At 36.5% G+C, this 25,120-nt stretch overlaps 3 protein-coding genes across 5 annotated transcripts in view; 1 reads left to right on the plus strand and 2 right to left on the minus strand.

Moving 5' to 3' along the window:
* Window positions 1-1,632, minus strand: part of LOC122075047 — a 12,794-nt gene extending 11,162 nt beyond the window's left edge. For both annotated transcript variants that reach the window (XM_042639981.1, XM_042639979.1), the window contains exon 1: window positions 1,512-1,632. The gene's annotated coding sequence lies outside the window, so the exon portion shown is untranslated. The remainder of the gene's footprint in view (window positions 1-1,511) is intronic.
* An 8,963-nt stretch (window positions 1,633-10,595) lies between these two features.
* On the plus strand, window positions 10,596-12,530 carry LOC122077155 (phospholipase A1-Igamma3, chloroplastic-like). Its single transcript, XM_042642987.1, has one exon. The coding sequence runs from the start codon at window positions 10,861-10,863 to the stop codon at window positions 12,358-12,360; it is 1,500 nt and encodes a 499-aa protein (XP_042498921.1). The 5' UTR covers window positions 10,596-10,860; the 3' UTR covers window positions 12,361-12,530.
* Window positions 12,531-16,081: 3,551 nt separating this feature from the next.
* LOC122074901 (RNA polymerase sigma factor sigD, chloroplastic) lies at window positions 16,082-21,886 on the minus strand. Of its 2 annotated transcripts, XM_042639899.1 has the most exons (5): window positions 21,167-21,885; window positions 20,626-20,856; window positions 20,413-20,553; window positions 16,991-17,191; window positions 16,082-16,429 (listed from the first exon to the last, which is right to left on the minus strand). In XM_042639899.1, the coding sequence occupies exons 1-5, from the start codon at window positions 21,767-21,769 to the stop codon at window positions 16,151-16,153; spliced, it is 1,455 nt and encodes a 484-aa protein (XP_042495833.1). In that variant the 5' UTR covers window positions 21,770-21,885; the 3' UTR covers window positions 16,082-16,150. The 2 variants fall into 2 exon arrangements, with proteins under 2 accessions (XP_042495833.1, XP_042495824.1); XM_042639890.1 differs by having other exon boundaries at window positions 20,413-20,856; window positions 21,167-21,886.
* Between the last annotated feature and the right edge of the window lie 3,234 nt (window positions 21,887-25,120).

Below are 25,120 nucleotides of genomic sequence, written 5' to 3' on the forward strand. Positions count from 1 at the left end.
TGTGGGGGGCGCTGTGGGGAAGAGAGGAGGTAAACATTGAAGTTGTAGTTTATGTTGTCCTTGATAGAATTATTACTCTGCTTTTATGATCTATGGTGGATCTCTCTTTAAGATTCAAACCCAGATGAAGTTCAGACATCTGTCAAAGAAAAGAGAACAAAATTGATTTGTAGGATTCTCAAGAAATTATCCGCTTCCTTACAAATTTTATTCATCTGTTTCTCACGTTCCGTCTATAGCTGGGACATTGAGAAATACCACAGAAAGGCATTTCGAAATAAATTGTATGCAATAACCTTGTTATCCTTTTATGAATGATACTATTTCGTTGTACTTCATCATTGTGCTTTCCTATGCTATCAGTTCAAATTGTATGAAGTGAGCGGTGAGGTGCAGTGAGCATTCGGGCACACGGCCTAAGGGGCTTCTAGCCACCCAATGCAATGGTTGCTGACAATATTCACGCCTATACTACTTGCTTTAGAGAATCCTCTCATGTATTTATATATATATATATATATATAAATTGCAGGATTTATTGATGAGGATAGAAAGTACAGACACCCCTAGATCAAAGAGAAGAAAATATTGATACAATTAAGCCTAGCTACCTAAGACATGACTAACGAGGCCTAGATGGATACTTCACCATTAACAAGACCAAACAGTACCACCAGCATTTAAGGAGGAGCAAAAAATGATTAGAAACCGCCATAAAGATCAGCACAAACAAAGCTAGAATGGATGTAATTGGAATCTCTCATTCCATCCAATCATGGTTCCACACTGTCTGTAAAGAGTATTGCATCAAGAGCAGTGAAAAGCTTGAAATCCCATTAGTAGGCAATTGACTTCAAAACGGTGATGTTAGATTTTACTAATATATTACACGAAATACTTTTTGTTGGGGAGTGTGACTCCTGTGTTTAGACATATGAGAAGATGAAATGATTGATTAGCTCTCATGAAAGGAAAAATAGCATCTTTGGGGATGCTTCCTTGTGCACACAGGAATCACACTCCCCACTAGTTCTCTAGTGGCTGGGCAGCCCAGAGAGGCATCTGATAGTTGAGAAGATCTAGCGCCATATATTGGGGTGTGTGTCGAGATCCTCCCAACTGTTGAATGTCCCTCTAGGAGGCCCAGCCCCTGGAGAGGATTATATCGATGTCTGTCAGGAATTGCCTTGAGTATGTCAAAGTGAAACAATGACTGACAGTAACCGAAACCCAATAATACCTAACCTAAACAAACTTGTATATCATATATTCAGATATGAACCTGTAAATTGTAGTACTGCTTGAAGGAGACTCAATAACAACCCTTTTCAGGCTAGGTTATACAAATCAAGTAATATTTTCATATATAATAATTCATATACTGAAAAAGAGAAGAAAAATTTTGTTTTTCTTATAATTTGCTCAAGTCAAGAAGGCAAACAGGTTTCTAGGATAATAGCACCTCCTCTAAAAATAAATAAATAAAAATATGCCTAGAGGATTCTTCTTACCCCTAATGAGAGCTCACTGGTAGAAGCTTTGGCAATATTGTAATGGATCGTCCCTCAACTCCCAGCAGCCAGATAGTGCTTTTGTGAAGTTCTCCAAAGTCAATATAGAATTGGAACATCTCTAACATATATATAGTGAATGCAAGATCCACGGTCGTTCTTTGTGTTTTATTAATCGAGAAAGTTACTTCTCAAAATTCCAACCCAACCCCCTCTCCCTCAAAAAAATTGCATCAAAGACAGAAATACCCATATGTCATGAGTTATTGGATAACTTTAATGTGGTTGCTTTGTCTTCTTAAGTAAATTCACTATCTTTGAGACTTAAAATTGGGCCGGGGTTGTAAAAGCAGTGCTTGTGCACCACTCAAGGTGTCTAATTCCTTGATTGAAACATTAAAAGATAAAGAAGGTGAATAAAGGTTTACGAGTCCTATTTTATTAAAGAGGAAGAATTAGAATAACATCATAACAGCCAACACTTTTATAGAAAAAGACTATTAAGGAAGGGATATCAACCTCACAGGTAATCTCTTTCTTGTAACACACGTTTGAATTTTTAGTTCAAGTGTCCAAACTTTTACAAAAGGTTCCATTAATTTATAGTTGGAGCAATGAGAAAGCGCCATTTGAAATCTTTGTACAGATGGCATAGGTTGCATTGGCAATGCGGGCTTTAATCTTAGCCATTAATCAAAGATCAAGTGGTATAATAAATTCTGGCCTTTAGATCAGTACAACGGATATCAAATAAGAGCCATTGATTTAAATCTTGATGACATAAGCATGATGCAGGAATGACTCTTGATTATGTCATGTGTTAGACATGTTGTCAATTTTTGATTGGTTGTTTTTTTCGGAATTTAAAGAGGTTGTCTCCCACTCACCAAAGGTGAGATATGTATGAACCGTTGGATTGGTCTCTTGATTAATTAGATCCATAAAATCTAAGAGATTGGAATCCAAAGCACCTCTTTAATGCATGTGCGCTACTTGCTAACCAACTTCTCTTAATCAGAATAAAACCCCTCATCTTCTAATATTTTATAAAAGCCCCTCTTTTTTTCAAGTTAAATTCCAAAAATACCTTCATTCACTGAGAGTTATATGGTTTTATCCGGTTTGAAATTTTGAACCGGTTTCACAGAAACACGCGTAACTTTTTCATACAGTTTTCAATCGAGACGAAACAAAAGACGTTAAACTACGACTCGACACTCTACAACTTTTTAGGAGATCTGATCATCAAACTCAGCCATCCATACAAATATTTCATGTTGCCCCTGAACCTTTCGAATGCTGAAACTGCCCATGACTGCCACATAAGCTTTTTTTTTTTTTTACTGTGGATGTTGTAATTTTTTCATACGATATCTAAAATAGACGAAATCATCTTCGTTAGAAATGATAAATTACACTCTAAATTCTTCATGAAGAAACCATCTCCCAGGAAAAACAAATGTACTATAAAAAACACTCCCGAGTCAAAATAGGCCAAATTTACAAGTTTTAACCCAAAGTTCTGCACCACCTATCATGGATGAATCAATCAACTCTATACATACCATGTAGCAATGTTATCATCGGAGAGATCGAACGCTACCACATCATCACTTTCGACCACGTCATCACCGACATGTGGTCAAGATGACCAATAAGGACAACCAGAAAACAACAAAATGCCCTAAACTTTATTTCTATTGATGTATTGATGATTAAATCATCATGACATCAGATCCAATAAATAGGTCTCCTTTTTTTTCGACCTCTATTGCAATATCAGAGAATGAAAAGTGATCATACAATACCGAGCTATAGAACTAGCAATTGAAAACTCTCTCTCTCTCTCTCTCTCTCTCTCTCTCTCTCTGAGTGATGGAGGAGCAAAATATTCTATCAATTGGAATCTTTTTTATATTATTAAAAACAAAACGACTTCAAAGAAGCCATATCATGCGGATTGGACTGATCATGCGTGAACGAATCAATCCTCTTTAATTTGAAATTCTTCTCATACTCTTCTTCTCCAGCACAAAAGAAGTACAACATCACCTTTCCTTCTCCTCTTGTTTTATGAAACTACCACAAAACTACAATTGTAACATGTTCAAGTGTTCAAGAGTTTTGGTCAACAAAAACGTCTCATCCACATCTAGCTGAGACTCTCCGCTTGGTTGTGCTTCTGTCACAAGTATATCAACATGATGCGGAGTCATTAATCAAAGAGTTGTCCATACTTTCAAGTAAAGATGTGAATTTGAAATCGAGCAGAATCGTTTATATAGAAATCATGAAACTGTAATTAAATGGTTCAGTTTTGGTTTTAAAATTGAAACCATGATTCGATTTTAGTTTTAAAGTTTAAACTTTGGTAAATCGTTTAAATAAACCGTTAAACCGATTAACATATATGTAATATATGTTAAGTCATTCAATGTTAAGTTTACATATATTTCAATAAAATAAAATACAAAATTTACATTAAACCACTATTAAAAAAAAAACATATAACAATAAACAATTCAATTCAGTCTTACAATTTACATCCATTTCACAAAAAAAATTAAAGGTAAGAAAGTTATTTGGACAAAAAATTAGAAAACATAAGAAAATCGTTTAAAACCGTCTATATATTATTTAAATTTTAATACATGAAACCGTTTAATGATTCGATTTTGGTTTTACCTAAAAAGTCTTCAACAAAACCAAATCAAACCATCTACATTGGAACTGAACCAATTAACACTCTTACTTTTAAGAACCCCATTCAGACTAGTACAATAAATTTCTAATCTTAAGAAACTTTCATATTTTCAAATTTCAGATAGACTTTGATAGCAATACTTCTCTCATGTATTGGGTGATACCCATAGTTAATAAGTTTGCGTATAATATGCGTACCCCGAACGTTTAATTCAATAACGTAGTATTTGTCAAACAGATATGAAAAATCCATATAATACGCGGATTTTATACATCTCCTTATTATTATACATGGATAATATGTGTTTAATTTGTTAAACCTCATTAATAAGTTTAGGTTAAAAAGAATAAAAAAATTAAACCTAAAACTCTCAATTCACAATGCCCAAAAGCTCTTTCCTTTTGTCTGAAACCCAAACCTTGCAGCGGCTGAGAAACCCAGAACTTGTAGCGCTTTGGTGACTTTGGTCATTGGTGAGACGACGAGTGCAGCGGCGGTGACAATCTGTGTGTGTGTGTGTGAACGGATGCAATTCTCTGGTTTTTTGAGGTTTAATGTCAAAAGAAGAAGGGGCTTTCCTGCAGTTTGGCATGGTTCATCATGATCGAACCAGTCCAGGCGATTAGAGTTGAAAACCAGAATCAGGGTTCATCATGATCAGTGCTTACAATCGTTTGAATTAATCTCTGCTTAAACATGTTGACGTTGATCATCATTTGCTTAGTTAAACTATAGTTTCAGATCTGGTTCTAATCCAAACTTATCGGTTTTCAGGTTTCCTAAGTGTGTTTGAACTCAACAGAAATTCCTTCTTTCCTTCAATCAGTTCATTGGTTCTCTTGATCGATCTTTTTAGTCTGCTGCGTCGGTTTGTTCTTTGGAAATGAGCGATTCTAAGTATGCTTATCCATATCCCGCCCAAGGGTATTACCAAGGGCCACCTGTAATAGCTCCTCCTCCTCCCCAATATGCTGCGCCACCACCTAGGAGAGAACCTGGGTTCCTTGAAGGATGTCTTGCAGCTTTATGTTGCTGCTGTCTCATCGATGAGTGTTGCTGTGATCCTTCCATCATATTTGTTAGTTGACGATGATGATGGTTCTAGTGCGCTTACACAGATTATTATCATTCTGGTCTTCTTAATGTTTGTTTTTTGATGGTGGAGGTTAATTTTGTTGATCATGATCTCTTTTAATAGGATAATTAAGATCCTTTTTTGTGTATAAAAAAAAAGGTAAAGTGTGTTTCTTTCTAAACTTTGTTTTCTACCAAAAGGATTCTTGCTTGGGATTTTTTATTTAATGGTTACTGTTGACCTTGCTCTAATAAACCCAGTTTTAACCATCAAAATCAAGAATCATAACTGCATTGTGCTTCTATCAATGCAGTTAAAATTTAAGTTTCCTAATTTTATCAAGGATTCTTTCTTAATCTTAAATCTGACAATTTCATTATTCTGAAAATGAAGTATTCTCTCTAATAAAAATTTTATTAATATTAATTTTTGGATAGATATTTACTATTATTTTCTATGATATATGTAGAAATGATTCCAAATTGAAAAGCTAGAATGGATTTAAACGTTCATGGAAGCATGGGAGATTATAATTTAATTGCAAACAGCCAGTTTGAACCTTCTTAATACCAAGATAAATTCCATATTTTTGCTTCCGGATTTTTATGGGGCAATCGTACTAAACACGTATTAAACATGTTCCGTATCATTGTTGTACGTGTTTTATTGCTCCGGATTATTGACGTATGATCCGTTTAGTTGTTGTACGTATTCGTTCTCGTATTATTGTCGTCCCCGAACTTACTAACTATGGTCGTACCTATTCACATAAGAAAAAGATCCCATAAGATCTATACTTATTAAAATCCTTCTATTGAAACATTAGCTTTAACTAATAGGATGTTGACACATGGCCTTGAAAATCTTTTGTTGTAAAATTCCCCTTCTTTTCATTATCACATGTAACCGTAATTTAAACCAAGCTCTTTGACCCTAGTTGGGCAGTAATAAGATTTTCTGGATAAAAATCATCTGTTTTTCTTGTGTTTTGCTAGTTGCAGAAGATGACACGTGTCATCAACGGTCAAGATTAATTCAGTTGGGTGAGGGTTATTACATCCAGTTTGGTTTTTAATTTAATCTTGGCCGTTTACTTAAAGTAATGCTACATGTCACCTTCTGAAGGTAGCAAAACAAGAAAAACATGGATGAAGAAAAACAGACGATTTTTTTCCAGATTTTCTTACCCAGGCTACACATGTAAATTACATGTAGAATTTTCATTGTATTGTTGCTCCATTGTATCATTTATCAATTATCAACCAACTTTTCTTCACTTTTATAATCCATAAGATGACAACTCGGGCAGCAAACTATTGCCATATTAAGTGGGCTTATGTCATCATGTTATTTACCCAATTCAATTGAACCGCATCAACTTACTTGAATTAACAATAAATTGAACCATAGAATCAAATAACAAATTGAACCATAGAGTCAAATAATTAATCCATCAATTGTTGATCCACTCCGATAAATTAATTTAGCATCCATCAACTGTTGAACCCCTCCAATAAATTAATGTTGCTATTCAAACTGAAACAACTTGGCACTTGTATATGATACCTCCAATTACAATACCTGTGCATCACGGAAACACCGCACACATCACTTCCTAGTTGCCAACATTGCCTTAACAGCTCTAATTAAACACAGTTAGTATGCCCTAAAAGGAAATACTAAGATTGTCAAAAAAAAAAAAAAAAAAAAAGGCAGGAAATGATATGGGCAAGCAATTAAGCTCAGCAATCCCTATGACCTTCACACAAATTTTGACAGCCCAATATCCATTAGGAGTCCTAAGCCTACCTGATTATGTTAACTGGATAATGTATGAAGGATTCCTAAACCGACCCAATTATAATGAGCTGGTCTTAGGCATGCTGCCTTCCAGCCCATATTTATATCACATACTTGGTGAACCCTCTCGTTAACAATATGCATATATTGCATATTTGCACGGGATGCGCGGTTGGAATTTCCAGTATCAGACGCGACAAAGATACAATAGGAGCTCTTTGATCACTCCGAAACTTGCCCCAGTTTGCCAATCGGCATAATAGGTCAAAGTTCAAAAACAACAATTGTTTAGCATAATTGTGAGGTTGAGGTGTGTAAAGCTTACACTCAATGGGAGGTCTCAAGTTTGAATCTATTGGTTGTTAATAACTACTAAACTATTACTATTTTTTTAAGGAAGATGTAAGAAGGTCAAATCAGCAATCTTCCCCGGACTTGCACTAGAACTTAACTACCTAGCTTCCTACTATTGAATTATAAGCTCATCCCCAATGGTTGAACTATTCTCCTTCTACTTTGACATTTTAATCCTTATTTGATTTTGACTTCCATTATTGCCACGTGTAAAAATTCTTACGGATAAAAAAATAAAATAAAAATTGGATAGGGATCAGTAGGCTTTGTTTGATTGCCACATGGCATTTTTTTTGCGGGGGGTAAAAATCACATGGCCGACCCCATTATTGTGATGTTCTATAATGAGCTACAAGAAAGCCAAGGTATGAAATCTTGCTCTACTAGTGAACTTGGGATGCCAGGTATATATGTAAATGTTGGATGATATAATTGCTAAAAGTCAATAAAATAGTATGAAGATTTAGCACATATAAGACAAATTTATTTATAAGGATAAAATATTATTTGAGCATTCAACCAAAAAATATACATACATATCATTTGAGTGGTGCTTTTATGAAGCTATTCATCCTCATTATGTTGATTCTTTCCAAAGGATAGATAGTAAAAGATCTGAATTAGTCACTTGTTAAATTTCAAAGCCTGATTTATTTAAATACCTCCCAATGTATCAATATACATCTCTAACTATGTGCATGCACACCTATAGTTCTCCAACTGCTATTATGAACTCTCTTCTACACAAATTCTGTATGGACTGAATTTCACATGTGAAAAGTGGACTTGGAGTCTACATATTCACAAATTTTGGGTCTCATCCAATTTTCCCTCTCTAAGCATGTATATATACATTATTAATTCTTAGTAATTAATATAATAAAAAAAATAAAGACGCATCAAATATGGAATAGTAAAAAAAAATATGCAAAGAATGGTATACTAAATTTATAAATAAATAAATAAATATATATATATATATTGCATATCTTTGAAAAGACACGTAACTGAGTACACTCTTGAAAATTCATTAAAAATAAATAATTCATTTCTAAATTGTGAATTCATTAAACAGCTCCACTATTAATTGGACAAATTTTACAAGCATTTTTTGAGGGAAGATAAATCATTTGGCAATGTCTTATTAGTACATGGGAAAAATGCCACTTCAAGGCCCTGACAGTCCACAAAATCTTTTCATGGGGTAGAATGGACAATTCGGATGGATCATTTATCAAGTTTCAGACTTATCAATCATAAACTCCTTTGTGTATTAGTATGAATGCTCATGTATATCGATGTGTATTTCCAGTACTTCGATCATCACCATGAACTCTTGTACAATTTTGAATTTTCAAAGCTCAATTCTACCATCAGCAAACTCTGTGATATGGAAAAAAACTTGGCATGTGAGCATGAGAGTTGTGCGCTCATATACGTCCATATGCATTTAGTGTACTCTGACCATTACTGTCAACTCTCATAATCTTGAGTTTTCAAAGATCTGTTTTTCAACTTTTACAACTTTTGTAGGCTGAAACTTTACGCAGGAGAGGTCAATACGTGACCCATTTTGGACCCGCAAGATTTTATTTTCCCTAGGTACATACTAGGGGTGTCAATTCCTAAACTGAACTGGCAAAATCGGCTGGATCGAACCAATAACAACACGGACCAAATCGAACCAAAGCCTTATTAGTTTGATTCGGTTTCAAGTATTGCAACCCCAAAACCAAATCGAACCGCACCAGAAACCGGATGAACCCGAAACCAAACCAAAATCGGATCAAAACCGGGATTGAAACCAAAACCAAACCGGTAAGAAACCGAAACACTCCAAAATTCATTAAAAAAAAATTAAAATTTGCATAGTTTTGTATACATTTGTATGGAAAGTCGAATCCAAACTAGACCAAAAACCAAAACCAACCCGGTTACAAATCGATTTAAGAAACCGAAGACAAACTGAAATCAAACCGCACCGAAACCGAAACCAAACCGAAACCGAACCAATAAGGAAATTTCGGTTTCGGTTTCAACTTTCCCACACCGAAACCGACTCAACCCAGACCAAAACCGAGCCGGACCGACCGATTGACACCCCTAGTACATACCTTTCTTTTTTTTATTTGAGGAGGAGCAAGGTGAATATTAATTTCAGCTAAGCTACCTGACACCTTCGCGTAAGTATGCATATATCACCTGACATCTTCTCGTACACTCCTGATCCGTGGATATAGAATCTATTAAATGAAGAGAGAGAAAATTGATTCTATATCCATGGACCAGGACCGTTCTCGTATATTCTGGTACGTGAACCTGATCCGCTCTCATAATTATCCAATATAACCACTGGGATCTCTCTCTCTCTCTCTCTCTCTCTCTCTCTCTCTCTCTCTCTCTCTCTCTCTCTCTCTCTCTCTCTCTCTCTCTCTATATATATATATATATATATATATATATATATTCATCAGGATTTTTTCTACAGGTTGCCATTGGTGTCTTCCTCGCCATCCATATAAAATAGATCAAATGTATAAAGAGTTTTAGGGTGTCCAATCACACAAGGACACACAAATCTTTGGTGTAAACGGATACATTGGATGGAGATCATAACTCGGTATGCCTGAATGTTAACTCTGTAATATTTTTATTTTTTATTTTTTATTTTATTTTACTGATTATTAGCAAAAATTATAGCAACTTAGCAAGTGGGGAAAGACAAAAACAAGGAATGAGGTGGCCTTCCTCTGTTGCCAAATATTTCCTGGAAATAGTTATGGGTTATTAAAAGCAGAAAATGAAGTAGCAAGGGCATCTCAATTTCTTAACATTTCCCTCAACCTCCTACCAGAAAATAAAATCTCAATTAACAAGTGCAAATTAAGTTCAAATTCTTTACAGGTAATTAGTGGAAGGTGGAAAGTAGAAGGGGACAGCCACTTTAAGCTCTGAAATTAACAACCATTCAAGCACTTTCAAAATGAAGGCCATTTTTATAGGTTTTTGTTCTATGTAACCACCGTCGGTTATACTGAGCCCTCTTTCGTGGTCCTCTTTTATACTGTGAAAGGAGCCGAAATTATGATATAACACATTAAATTACATTATTACTTGTCCTCTTATTTGATCCAATTCATATGGTTACAACACATTTTTCATATCCTTCATTCATCATCTTCACTATCTTCATATTTCCAGCACAAAATCTAATTCTACAATATTATTGATTTTCCTTATACAAAAAGCCTTCCTATCTTGTAAGATCCTCCCTCCAACATAAACTGCATCCTCACAAACCACATAGCTCCAGGTCTCTCTCTCTCTCTCTCTGGTCCTTCTGGGTCTGTGTGTCAATGGAGAGTAGGGCTTAAACATCTTCTTTGCCTGTGTGTCTGTTTCTGTGTGTTCTACTTATGGCTTCTTTCCTGTTGTATTGTAATCATCCCAAATATATGAAACCAAGTGCCCTTCATGACTTTATACCCAGATGGAACCTCAGTAGAACCTCAAAACTTCTCATTTCAAGAAAACCCACCTCACCAAAACCCACTACAGTTCTTCTAAGATGCACTACGTCTTTCTCAAGCTTGACTTCGAAAGCAGAAGATCAAGAAGCAGCACCACCGCTCAGGGAGGTTTGGAAGGAAATCCAAGGGTCTAATGACTGGGAAGGACTATTAGATCCCATGAATCCAATCCTCCGAAAAGAGATCCTTCGATGTGGCGAATTCGCGCAAGCCTGTTACGATTCCTTCGACTTAGATCCTCGTTCTAAGTATTGTGGAACTTGTAAATACCAAGGTGCCCATTTCTTCGAAAAGCTAGACATGGAAGATCGAGGCTACCAATTGAGTAGATACCTCTACGCAACGTCAAACATCAACCTCCCAAACTTCTTTCAGAAATCAAAAATGAGTAGTGTATGGAGCCCACATGCTAATTGGATGGGCTACGTTGCAGTATCAACAGATGAAGAAGAGATCAAACGGTTAGGAAGACGCGACATTGTTATAGCATGGAGAGGTACGGTCACATACCTTGAATGGATTGCAGATCTCAAAGATATCCTTCACCCAGCAAATTTTGGCGATGACCCATCAATTAAAATCGAGTCAGGCTTCTTTGATCTCTATACCAAGAAAGAACAAGATTGCAAATACTGTTCTTTCTCTGCTAGAGAACAAGTATTAGCTGAAATTAAGAGATTGATCGAAAGATATAAAAGAGATGAGTTGAGCATTACAATCACAGGCCATAGCCTTGGAGCAGCATTAGCTCTATTAAGTGCTTATGACATTGCAGAGATGAAGGTCAACATTAGAGACGACAGTGAAAACCAGAGTAGAATTCCAATCTCTGTTTTCTCATTTGGGGGTCCTAGAGTGGGTAATCTTAAGTTCAAAGAAAGATGTGATGAGCTTGGAGTGAAAGTACTTAGAGTGATCAATGTTCATGATAAGGTTCCTACAGTACCAGGGATCTTTACAAATGAGAAGTTCCAGCATCAAAAATACATTGAAGATGTAATTGATTTCCCTTGGAGTTATGCTCATGTGGGTGAAGAGCTTGTTTTGGATCATAAAAATTCTCCTTTTCTCAAGCCCAGTGGAGATCTTGGTTGTGCTCACAATCTGGAGGCTTATTTACATCTTGTGGATGGATTTCATGGCAAGGGACAGAGGTTTTACTTGGCAACTAAGAGAGATATCGCACTTGTTAATAAGAGTTGTGATTTCTTGAGAGATGACTATAATGTGCCGCCTCACTGGAGGCAGGATGAGAATAAGGGGATGGTGAGGAGTGCCGACGGTCGGTGGATCTTGCCGGAGAGACCTAGGATGGAAGCTCACCCACCTGACACTGCCCATCATCTTGAACAGGTGCTTAAGGTTGTGAATTCACCCATGGAGTAACTTTACTTTGATATTTTGATTAACTTTGTGGGTTTCAATTTCCACTTCTTTTAGTCCTAGATGTGGATGTAGATGTAGATCATTGTGGCTGGTTCTTGATCCTGCCAGACTTGTTTATGTGTAATTCATATCCATTTGCTGATTGAAGATCTGATTTAAGATTAATACTATATCCACCTCCCTGGCTCCCTCCCCTGTAATCTGCAAAAAAGATAAAAAATAACTAACAATTCAATTTTCTCCCAACCCAGCAACCAAACAACTTAAAGGCCTGGTTGTTTTGAAAAAATCTGATAACTAAACACAAACGGTTCGGATGGGTTGTGGGTTAGAGTTTTGGCATGCCCACTATTGCCCATTGGTCCTGCGAAAGCGTCGCTTGGCTTGTCCTAGGGGCTATGATCACTATTATAGAGCATCTTTTTTTATTTACCAAAAAAAATACACAAACGGGTCCTATAGGTTCCAGTGACAGAGGATTCCAGGACTTCCGAGGGATTTCCCTAATTTTAGTTTTTGTCTTGTTTATAGAAAAGGCAATCAAGCGGCTGACATTGAGAGCATATCAAGTCCTTATATGAGAACCTAGAATGGTGGTGGATTCCATATATGTGGATCAACCTGTATGAGAATGGTTTTTCCCTTGTACAACAAGCTGGGTTTTTGCAGGACCAATGGACGATAGCGGGATATGCCACCAAACTCAAACTCACAACCAGCCAACTTGAACGATGATGAATTTAAGGCATTTTCACCACTAGGCTACCAACCCAATTGACAGAACATTACTCCTTCATGATACACCCATTGACTTCTCTATTTATGACATCATGAAGTACGACAAGTCTTGTTGAAGAGGGCGATTCTCTTGAATCTAATAAGTGTACTATGTTTTACTGGACCTCTCACTTTCTAAGGATTGAAGAGAATCCTGATTCCTGATACATTATTGAAGCAGAGAAATGGTGCACCATGACTGTAACTCCACTGCTTTACATTAATCAGAAACGTAAATGTAGAAGGCGGGGCTTGCAGCTAAGCATTCAAAGCTTCCTTCATTGCTCTGTCATTTGCTTTGCCACCCCAATGATGGCAACGTTGCTGCGGTAGTTGGTTGCCATGTTACTAGTAGCCGGCCCTTGCCTTGTGCAATGGTACATGAAAACCCTCCCCATTTTTCCTTTTAACCAGAGTTTGTTTTTTCTTTCAACGCGAATTAAAGAATCTAATCATTGTGTATCCTCTCCAACTATATGAAGTTTGAAATGCCCTTCAAATTATTCTTGGAGTCTCATTCAACCATTAAATTTATCAAAATTCTTTAGATTAAATTTTCTTTTCATCGTGAGTGAAGAAAAACTATGTCTCTTTTTTAAATTGAAGATTTTGATTCACTAAGAGAGAACTCATTGTTGGACTGAAGTCCCTCGTTTTAGGGTCTCAAAAATGCAAATGAGCATCAACATAATCCACAGAATAGATTTAAAATCACAGTATCATGTATTAGAAGTCCAAGATCTCATCTCCATCCACCTAGTACTATGGCTCAAAGCAATTTTGGAAAATAAATTTTTAGGAAAGAGTTCTCCAAGCATAATAAGACAATGAGATAATTTCAAGTGATGAAAGGAGAAATAGAGAAAACAAGAGAATGCTACTATACCCTTTTCTATATTTTAAATGATATATATGAATTTAGGTAAATCCATGTGGAAGATGATAATCAATTGAAAGTTATAAGCTTCACTTAGATATCTTGGACTTTAGGTTCAATAATTGCACGGACTTTAGGTTCAATAATCGCACATTAAATTTTTTTTTTTTTTTTTTTGGGTAGGTAACCCACATTAAACTATTCAAACTAACACATGTATAGCATGGTAGATTAAATAAGTCAAATCAACATTTTTTTTTTTTAACAAAATCAACAATTAATAGATACAATTTAACGGTTCTCAACTTATTGGCGGTGATCCAGCTAAATATGCAAACCAACTGGAACATTCCATTATTTCTATGTTGTCACTACATAAAAAGGTTTATGGAGATACATATTTCCTTACTTCAATTAAAAACAAATATTCTACAAAAAAATAAAAACAAATATGTAATCATATATTAGTTGGTGTGGTCAAGTGGATCAACGATTCTTCCTCCAATTAAAAATCTCACTAAAGATTTGCCATTGGGGTTGTTCTAGGCACGTGCTAATAAACCCTAATCATAAGAGTGATAAAAACAGTGAAGATGGGATAATTTGAAGAAACCCTAGAAATACACTGCTGATTGGCCGCTCTAGATCGGCCTGGGTCAAATCCAATCCGAATTGATGAATCCAACCGATTTGATCCCGATTTTTAAAACCATAGATTGAAGACATTCGATTGAGGGTCCCTGTGGTTCAAAATGATTCACTGTAGGATCGGATGACTCGGATAGTTTAAGTGATGGATTCATCATTGCGACAAGATATATTCTTAGCTTTACCAAATATCTTGAACATTAGGGTCAGCAGTTGCACTCTAATATTTTGGAACTAAGTAACACTTTATAGCCTAGTAGATGATTTAATCATGTCAATCAACAATCAATGGATACAATTTAACAGTTCTAATTGGTGACCCAACTAAATATCCAACCAACTGGAACATTTTGTGTGGTTGTTAAGTGATACATTTTCCTTAATTCATTTTCTTATAAAAAAATAAAAAATCCTTTAATAACACATTAATTGGAAGAAAATCCAATCAATAAAATTTCACTCAAAAAAAAAAGAAGCCAATCAAGAATGCTTCAAGCCTATTTTAGAGGATATTTTGCATTTAAAATCCTCTTTTGAATCTTGTATTTTTTTTTTTCTTTTATCCCTATAGAGCTAAACAGTTTAGCTGACTCTCTAGTAAAAATGGTTCTGTCTGTAACAAGTTAACCTATTTTTCATCCTTAGATTCAATATCAATGTTTGGCATCTATGTGATTTTTGCGTTCATTCTGATTAAATTTATTTGTACAAAAAAAATAATAATAATAATAATTCTTCCAATTAATATCTCTCTCTCTCTCTCACACAAGTTAATTATCCAATGCACACCGTCCTCGAACGCCATCCTCTCAGCATGTAATGAAGCCTGAAATTTGCGAGTCCACAAAGCCAAAAACTAATGCTCACTGGCCATAGTCATTAGAAGACATACCTGGATGAGTTGAGCTAAAGAAAAAAAAGAGCTTGATGCTTGGATTCAACTGAACCACAAAATTTGAGCTCAGGGAAGGCTCATGGCAAGATGAGCTAGCTTGAACAATAATGATGACATGCTTTTCATGCATATTTGGGTTGCATTGTAAGCACTATCTTGAGGATAAGACAAGGAATGTTAGTTGATTGTATGCTCTTTAACCTCCAGAGGGGCCTAGGGATGATAAAGAATCCAAGAATCCTTAACAGCTACGGATGCTAATGGAGAAAATGCAAATCTGTTCCATATATTTGCTATCCGAATTTGATTTGGTAACAGACAGATATTTCACTGATTTAAGTATACAAATAGTACTGATTAAATCCGGATACTAAAAGAGTGTCCTAATTCAAAGCCAATATCCAATTATCTAAATCCGAAAACTAAGATTCCATTTTTAAGAATCATGAGGTGGAAAAGAATCAATAAAGCTCTACAGAGGTTTCCCAATTGAAACTAATAGATGGAGATAAGAAGGACTAGTAATTTGTAACTTAGTTCTGTTTCTTATTCTTTCTCTCTTCCTTTACACTGTTGTTTGAAATACAGAACACCTACTTCATATAAACTCTGAGGCTGTCAATGGTACTCATCTGCCGTAACTTTGTTAATGCGATACCATTGATCTGCCGAACTCTCTCCCTCGAAAGTTTTAACAGTCTTCCAATCTCCTCACATGATCGAGGTGTCTCCCCATTGAGACCAAAGTACAATCCCAAGACACATGCTTCTCTTTTATCAAGTGTTCTGAGGAGTTTCTCTAAATCCTGCTTCATTAGCTGTTTACTCACCATTACTTCTGCTCTTGTTTCCTCTGGCCCCGAGATGATCTCCTGTGATGAATTCATGGTTAAACAAATTAAAGAGGTGAAAGAATGGAACAATTGATCTTCTCCACTTTGATTAATGGATTCATAGCCACTCTGTGATCAGCATAAAAAAAATACTAGAACCCAAAGACTTCGGTATGAATGCAGCATAACCCTGATATGGCACAATTGGGTGTACCCTGAGAGTGGTTCACACAGCATAGTAAAGAGAAATACTTGCATCAGGACAGAACTGGAAGAAGCTATTCACAGGGGCTTGGTGATATTGTGGCAGGTAATTAAGAATTTTCTAATCACTAAATGATGCTCCTTTCTGTGCTTTTGCTAGATAAAAATCAATTCAAACCATAGAAACTATTAGACTTGATTATCCATGAACTGTTCAACATGTTTATATCTACTCTCCTATCCTCCACCCAAAAACAATGTTCATGGCTATCTGAAAGAAAATAATATATGAGAAAGATCATTAGCTTCACATTGATCTTTACATGGGGAAAATAGCCGGTGCTAATCTCTTCTGTCGATCAATGCTGATAAAATAAGGTAATGCAAAATAACAACCTGTAGTGTCAAGGAGCCTTGGTTGGCCAGGGTTCTCTGTGCAGAGATTGGAGGTCTGTTTCTCTCCCATATGAGCCTTACACTGGATACACTAATGTTGACCATGTCTGCAATCTCGTCATAAGTGGGCAACCGCCGTAATCTTGTGCTCAAGACATTGTTGGCTTCTGCAATCTTTGCAAGCTTCTCAGACATGCTTCCCTACACATGACAAACTAACCATGCATTCACTAATTAACAGACTATGCACCATTTAATTCTCACAAACATCTAATACATCTAGTTCTTGTATGAGATAGTAATCTTAAGTTATATCTCAAGTCAGAATGAAATATTTTTCTTGTTGAAGATTGCTGAAATGTGAAACCACAAAACCACATTGGGAGTTACCAGATGAGTTCTGAATTGGTTATTTTTTATAGGTAAGTCCGAAGGAGAATTGAACTGATGGAACTGGATTGCTCCCTTTTATGATTTTCTCACTAATAACTATCCTAGCCTCGGATTTTCTCTCCCTCTTGCTTGACCGACAAAAAATTCTTTGTATTTTCTCCCTCCCTCGATGTCTCTCGCACAACCTAGCAAATATTCTCTTGATTTTCTCTCCCATTAATAACTATCCAGCCCTCGATTTTCTTTCTCCTTCTCTAGCCCCAACCCCTTTCTCGAAGCTCACTCTCTTCGCTCGATCCTGCGTATGACCTTGTATGAATTGTCTCGATTTACTCTCACATTAATAATTATTCTGACCCCTGATTTTCTCTGACTCTCTTGCATGCGTTAGTGAAATTAACCCAATTTTCTCTCCATGTAATAACTATCCTAGGACCCGATTTTCTCTCGTCCTTGATCTCTTTTGCACGACCTAGCAAAAATACTCCTGATTTTTTGTCCCACTAATAGTTATCCCAGCACCCGATTTTCTCACCCTCAATCTCTCTCGCAGGACCTAAAAAAATTTCTACCACATTCTCTTCCAATAATAACATTCCCAACCCCTGATTTTCTTTCCTTCTTTATCCCCGACCCCTTTGTCGAATCTCTCTCTTCTCTTGATCACTCTCGCTCAACCTCTCATAACTTCTAATTTTCTCTCACTAATAACTACCCTAGCCTCGGATTTTCTCTCCCTCTTGCTTGACCGATAAAAAATTCTTTGTATTTACTCTCCCTCGATGTCTCTAGCACAACCTAGCAAATATTCTCTTGATTTTCTCATTCTCCATACCCAATCCCTTTCTCGAAGCTCACTCACTTCTCTCGCTCTTGCGCTTGACCTAGCTTGACTTGTCCTGACTTACTCTCACATTAATAACTATCCCAACCCCTGATTTTCTCTCCCTCTTGTATGGCTTAGGAAAATTCTTCTATATTTCTCTCCAAGTAATAATTATCCTAGGACCCGATTTTATCTTGCCCTTGATCTCTTTCGCACGACATAGAAAAAATTCTCCTGATTTTTTCTCCTGCTAATAGTTATCCCAGCCCCGATTTCTCTCTCCTCTACCCGTAACCCTTTCTCAAATCTCTCTCTGTTCTCTCAATCTCTTTTGCATGACTTCTAATTTTCTCTCAAACTATACAAGCCCCCAATTTTCTCTCACAATTGCACAAACTAGCAAAAAATTTCCTGATTTTCCATCCCTTAATCTCACGATCTGAAAAAATTCTCCCATTTTCCCTCCCATTAATAATTATCCCATTTGCTGATTTTCTCTCCTTCGTTACCACTGCCCCTTTACTCGAATCTCTCTCGCTTGAACTTGCATGACTTCTCTCGATTTTCTCTCCCACTAATAACTATCCGAACCCCCAATTCTCCTGATTTTCTCTCCCACAAATAACCATCCCTACCCCCGATTTACTCTTCCTCTAGCACAACCTAACAAAAATTCTCCTGATTTTCTTTCCCCTTAATAACTAATCTACCCCCCTGAATATCACTCTCCTCTAGCCTGGACCCTTTACTCTAATCTGTCTCTCTTCTCTCAGTCTCTCTTACCCATCCTAGCATTACTTCTCTCAATTCTCTCCCCTTAATAACTATCCTAACCCCCGATTTTCTCTCCCTCTTCCACAATCTAGACAAATTCTCCAGATTCGCTTTCCCTCTCTCTCTCGCACGGCCTAACAAAAAAACTCCCAATTTTCTCTCCTATTAATAACTATCCCAGCTCCCGATTTACTTTACCCTGCCCTTTCTCGAATTTCTCTATTCTCTGGATCCCTCTCACATAACCTAACATTACTTCTCCCCATTTCCTCTCCAAGTAATAACTATCCCAACCGTCGATTTTCTCTTCCTTTCGGACGACCTAGCAAAAATTATCCTGATTCTCTCCTACCAATAACTATCCTAGCACCTGATTTTCTCTCCCTCGATCTCCCTTGCACGACCTAGAAAAAATTCTCCCACATTCTCTCCCAATAATAACTATTCCGGCCCCTAATTTTCTTTCCTACATTATCCCCGAACCCTTTTTTGAATCTCTCTTTCTCCTGATCTCTCTCGCACGACCTAACATGACTTCTCTTGATTTTCTCTCATTAATAACTATCCTAGCCCCTGATTTTTCTTTCCCTCTTGCTTCATCGATAAAAATTTCTTCGTATTTTCTCTCCCTCGATCTCTCTTATGGCCCAAAAAAAAATTCTCCCATTCTCTCCCACTAATAGCTATCCCAGCCCCGATTTTCTCTCCCACTAATAACTATCCTAGTCCCCAATTTTCTCCCTATCGCACGGCCAAGCAAAAATTCTGCCGAATTTCTCTCCCTAATAACTATCCCAACCCAGATTTTCTCTCTCCTTCTTTACCCCCAACCCTTTCTTGAACCTCTTTTCTCTTAATTTCTCTCGCATGACCAAGCATGACTTTCCCCATTTTCTCTCCCAGTAAAATTGTCCCAACCCCATTTTGTCCCTCTCACTAACAAAAATTCTCTTTATTTTCTCTTCCATTAATAACTATCCCAGGAGCCGATTTTCTCTCTCCTAGATCTCTCTCGCACGACCTAGCAAAAATTCTCTCGATTTTCTATCCTAATAAATATTCTAGTCGCCGATTTTTTCTCTTCTTTAACCCCAACCCCTTTCTCGAATCTGTCTCTCTTCTTTCGATATCGCTCGCACAACCTAGTATGACTTCTCCAGATTTTCTTTCCCATTAATAACTATCCTAACCCCCCAGATTTTCTCTCCCTCTCGCACAACCTTGAAAGATTCTCTGCTTTTCTCTCCCACTAATAGCTATCCCAGCCCCCGATTTTCTCTTTACCATATGAGCTATGAAAGGTAGGTGGCAATTTCTAATGGCTTTGGCACATGTAGTAATACCCAAATTTGGACTATTTATACGCAAGGCTGGGCCAGGGATAGGGAACAGCTTGGGAAGATAAAGCATGGTGGATGCAGTGCCATACTGGTAGTCTGATAACTCTCGACTTGTTTGCTATGGCCTTGATGATGGCTTGTTTGATCCACCAGTAAACATATGTTGAGAGCTTATATCCCTTTTCTGGATCAAACCTCTCTGCTCCTCGAAGAAGTCCAATGCTTCCCTCCTGTAAGGATGAAAAAATTAGTATTACTCTGCTTTGAGATTCAAAGGAGATATATGTACAAGTAGTTGGGACCTGAATGAGATCTTGTAAGCTTAACCCTTTGCCTTTGTAATTGTTGGCTATGTATGAAATGAGTCTCCGGTAGCTTAAGATGATCCTTTCTCTTGACTCTCTTTCTCTACAGAGCATCTTGTCTAGATCCCTTCTTTCCATCCCTACTGCTCGAGCCCACTGTGATGAGGATGGCTCACCCTCTCCTCTTTCTCCAATTCTCCTTCTAGCTGCTTCTAGCCTTGCTCCCTCCTGTTATAGAGTTCAAGACTAAGTTCCACCCTTAGAATTTAGAAATGAAACCCTCTAAACAACTGTGCTGAAACTATGGTACTCTTGCCATACCAAACTACTGGTACAGCTTAGTTTGTTAATTGCATTGAGCTAAAATGTTGGAAATTTTAGATTTTGACTGCTAAGATGAAATACTTAACAGAACTGAAACCTAGCCCAAAAAAGGGTAAACCCATTAAATTGTAGCCTCTCTCTCTCTCTCTCTCTCTCTCTCTCTCATCCAATTGAAACAAGAGGAAATGAAAAGAGTAATAAATAGAAATGATACCCTGAGGTGTGAAGAAAATTCAGCCTCTTCTCTACTTGTTAGAGACAGTGAACGTGAATGCCTGAATGAGCATTGTTCCTTTTCTCCATGGCTACCCGTATCTAAAAATTTTGAAATTTTCTTGCGTTTTCTTCTCCTCTTCCTGTTTTGGGTTCTCACTGTATGCCTCCAATCCGGAATCTCCGATAACCCATCAATCTCATATTGGCAGCCATTTTCCCCATCATTGGAGAACTCAACCAAAACCGATGCTGAAAAAACAGCATCTCTAGCGGCCTCCACAGCAGCATTCGCAAGAGCTACTGCTTCAACTGCAGCTGTAATGGTTGCAGTGTCTTCAGAGACTGAACTCAAACTAAGCTTAGCAAAAGAAGAAGAAGATAGTGGCTGGGGAGGAGGTTGCAGATTTTGTGAAGTATGAAATGATGATTTGAGTGGAAGAACAGAGTGGAGTGATATGGTGGGGAGGGTTGGAGAGTGGTTTGAGCATGAACACATAGTGGCCATAAAGGCATAAGGATGTGTAGGAGATTCCTTGATTTTCAGGGTATTTAGCATAAGAAGACAGCAACCTCTTGGGTTTGGTTTTTGTTCAGTGGCCATAGAGGAGGCATAAGAGCATAGGAGATATTTTGCTGATTTTCAGGGTATTTTAGCATAAGAAAACAGAACTCTCTTGGTTTGGTTTTTGTTTAGTAGGCAAAGAGGCACAATAGCTTAAGCCATTGGAGATATTTTGATTTTCAGGATATCTTAGCTAAAGAAGACAAAACCCCCCATTGGTTTGATTTTTGTGCATGGAATAAGAAGATAAGGTGATAGGAGAGCTCCTCTACGTGTGTGGATGACATGGTGGTGGTAATAACAGTATAAACTTACCCTTCACCTGACCCTCTGCTAAACTTTTTATGCGATTTCCGATTTGTTCAATTTAACCGTTGGCCAGCATGGACTTATTAGTAACTTATTAGTAGGTAACAGTATCGTATCGATGGATTCAGATCAGTGGTATCAATATTGTCGAGGATAAAATGGTTCAATCTATTCATCCAAAAAAAAAGGGTTCATTTCATCAATCGCAAGCACCGAAACGGAATGTCACTCCAATTAAAAAAGGTATTTTAGAAAATACAAAATCTACCATTCAAGTGCATGTCAAGTGCATGTCCTTGTAAATTTGTAAGATTAACCCTGACCAGCGTGGTTGTTTTTTATTTTAGTTTAATTTAAAACTAATTATTCTTGTTAATACTTTGTTAACTGAAATTTTCAGGTTACAAATTAAATTATAATTCAAACCAAGTTAATATCTTGATTGTGAATCTTCTCATTAGTAGTTCACATCCTTGGCCTTTAGCTATCATTACTCATCCTTCGCTTGCATCAATTGTTTCGAACAACCTCACCATTCTTTTGTATCGATCGTGTCTATATCAATTGCTTCTAATAACCTGGATCATTCAGTATGTTTTTTTGGTAAGCCTGTTAACATTTACACATAGTTTGAAATTTTCATAAAATAACCCAAATCATTCAATGACACATCAGCAAACTAAGATTGAGGTATGACATGGCAGAGGATACCTTCCTGAGATTTGTAACATAGGTCCTCAAGTCAAGCCCACAATGACACTAAATTAGTATCTTTAACACATTAATTGAATGGAATCAAATAAGGTTTAATGTTTCAAATCACAAAATGTGATATCAAAAGGATATTAAGCTCTAGTCGTGGCCACATTATGAGATATTCCATACTGGAATACCAAAAGACATGGAGAGTAGTTCAAACTTTAAAACATCTAAAATTACTTCAAAGAAATAAAAATGATTTGAAGATGTATTTGGATTTTTATCACGATATTTTGTGCTTGATGAAGTTAGGAAACAATTCTCCTCACTTTGATGTACTATTCATCTTTAGTTTCCTCCAATTCCTTAATGTTGGGGTAGATCTTTAATCTCATTATTGGTTGTCCTAAGAATCCCATTTCGAAGTTAAACCAGTAAAACCAAAGAAAGTACATATAAAAGAAATGAAGGAGATAATCCCATGTATGTAAAGTGTGATAATGTGATGATTTATCAAAAAAAAAATTAATAATAATAATATTTTTTTTTTTTTAATGATGGCTTTGCATCNTTTTGTTTAGTAGGCAAAGAGGCACAATAGCTTAAGCCATTGGAGATATTTTGATTTTCAGGATATCTTAGCTAAAGAAGACAAAAACCCCCATTGGTTTGATTTTTGTGCATGGAATAAGAAGATAAGGTGATAGGAGAGCTCCTCTACGTGTGTGGATGACATGGTGGTGGTAATAACAGTATAAACTTACCCTTCACCTGACCCTCTGCTAAACTTTTTATGCGATTTCCGATTTGTTCAATTTAACCGTTGGCCAGCATGGACTTATTAGTAACTTATTAGTAGGTAACAGTATCGTATCGATGGATTCAGATCAGTGGTATCAATATTGTCGAGGATAAAATGGTTCAATCTATTCATCCAAAAAAAAGGGTTCATTTCATCAATCGCAAGCACCGAAACGGAATGTCACTCCAATTAAAAAAGGTATTTTAGAAAATATAAAATCTACCATTCAAGTGCATGTCCTTTGTGAATTTGGAAGATTAACCCTGACCAGCGTAGTTGTTTTTTATTTTAGTTTAATTTAAAACTAATTATTCTTGTTAATACTTTGTTAAATGAAATTTTCAGGTTACAAATTAAATTATAATTCAAACCAAGTTAATATCTTGGTTGTCAATCTTCTCATCAGTAGTTCACATCCTTGGCCTCTAGCTATCATTACTTATCCTTCGCTTGCATCAATTGTTTCGAGCAACCTCACCATTCTTTTGTATCAATCGTGTCTATATCAATTGCTTCTAATAACCTGGATCATCCAGTATTTTTTTTGGTAAGCCTCTTAACATTTACACATAGTTTGAAATTTTCATAAAATTACCCAAATCATTCAATCACACATCAGCAAACTAAGATTGAGGTATGACATGGCAGAGGATACCTTCCTGAGATTTGTAACATAGGTCCTCAAGTCAAGCCCACCATGACACTAAATTAATATCTTTAACACATTAGTTGAATGGAATCAAATAAGGTTTAATGTTTCAAATCACAAAATGTGATATCAAAAGGATATTAAGCTCTAGTAGTGGCCACATTTTGAGATATTCCGTCCTGAGAATTCCCAAGAAATCAGGAGAAAGGACATTTAGTGGGAAAAAGAGCAAGGAAAGCATGACTTTATTACATGAAATATCTTATGGGATCATTCTCGACAAGCCATTTATATGAATCTCCAAAAAACTTTAAAACATCTAAAATTACTTCAAAGAAATAAAAATGATTTGAAGATGTATTTGAATTTTTATCACGATATTTTGTGCTTGATGAAGTTAGGAAACAATTCTCCTCACTTTGATGTACTACTCATCTTTAGTTTCCTCCAATTCCTTAATGTTGGGTAGATCTTTAATCTCATTATTGGTTGTCCTAAGAATCCCATTTCGAAGTTAAACCAGTAAAACCACAGAAAGTACATATAAAAGAAATGAAGGAGATAATCCCATGTATGTAAAGTGTGATAATGTGATGATTTATCAAAAAAAAAAAATTATTTAATGATAATAATAATTTTTTTTTTTTAATGATAGCTTTGCATCCACCACCGCATGGAGTATTCATGAACCATCTCAAATGGAATGATTGGATAGAATTCATTCATTTTGTGTTAATATGTCAATTCTCTTCTTCTTTCTACAAGGTTAAGAATAACCCCTCACCCCTCCCCCCTCCCCCAAAAAACCATCTCAAATTGAACGATTGGATAGAGTTCATACATTTTGTGTTAATATGTCAATTCTCTTTTTCCTTCTACGAGGTTAACAATAACCCCTTCCCCTCCCCCTCCCCCTCGCCGTCACCACCTG

Source organism: Macadamia integrifolia, chromosome 1 (genome assembly GCF_013358625.1).
Source record: "Macadamia integrifolia cultivar HAES 741 chromosome 1, SCU_Mint_v3, whole genome shotgun sequence".
Lineage (NCBI taxonomy): Eukaryota > Viridiplantae > Streptophyta > Magnoliopsida > Proteales > Proteaceae > Macadamia > Macadamia integrifolia.

Bases quoted from the DNA above. Each gene is read 5' to 3' on its own strand.
- LOC122074901 (XM_042639890.1), bottom strand. From the start codon at position 21,769: ATGGCCACTGAACAAAAACCAAACCCAAGAGGTTGCTGTCTTCTTATG. The intron at 17,192-20,412 runs GTATGGCACTGC...TGTCATGTGTAG, and splicing joins CGAGAGTTATCAGACTACCA to GGAAGCATGTCTGAGAAGCT. The intron at 16,430-16,990 runs GTTGTTATTTTG...AATTCATCACAG, and splicing joins AAGGCTCCTTGACACTACAG to GAGATCATCTCGGGGCCAGA.
- LOC122077155 (XM_042642987.1), top strand. From the start codon at position 10,861: ATGGCTTCTTTCCTGTTGTATTGTAATCATCCCAAATATATGAAACCA.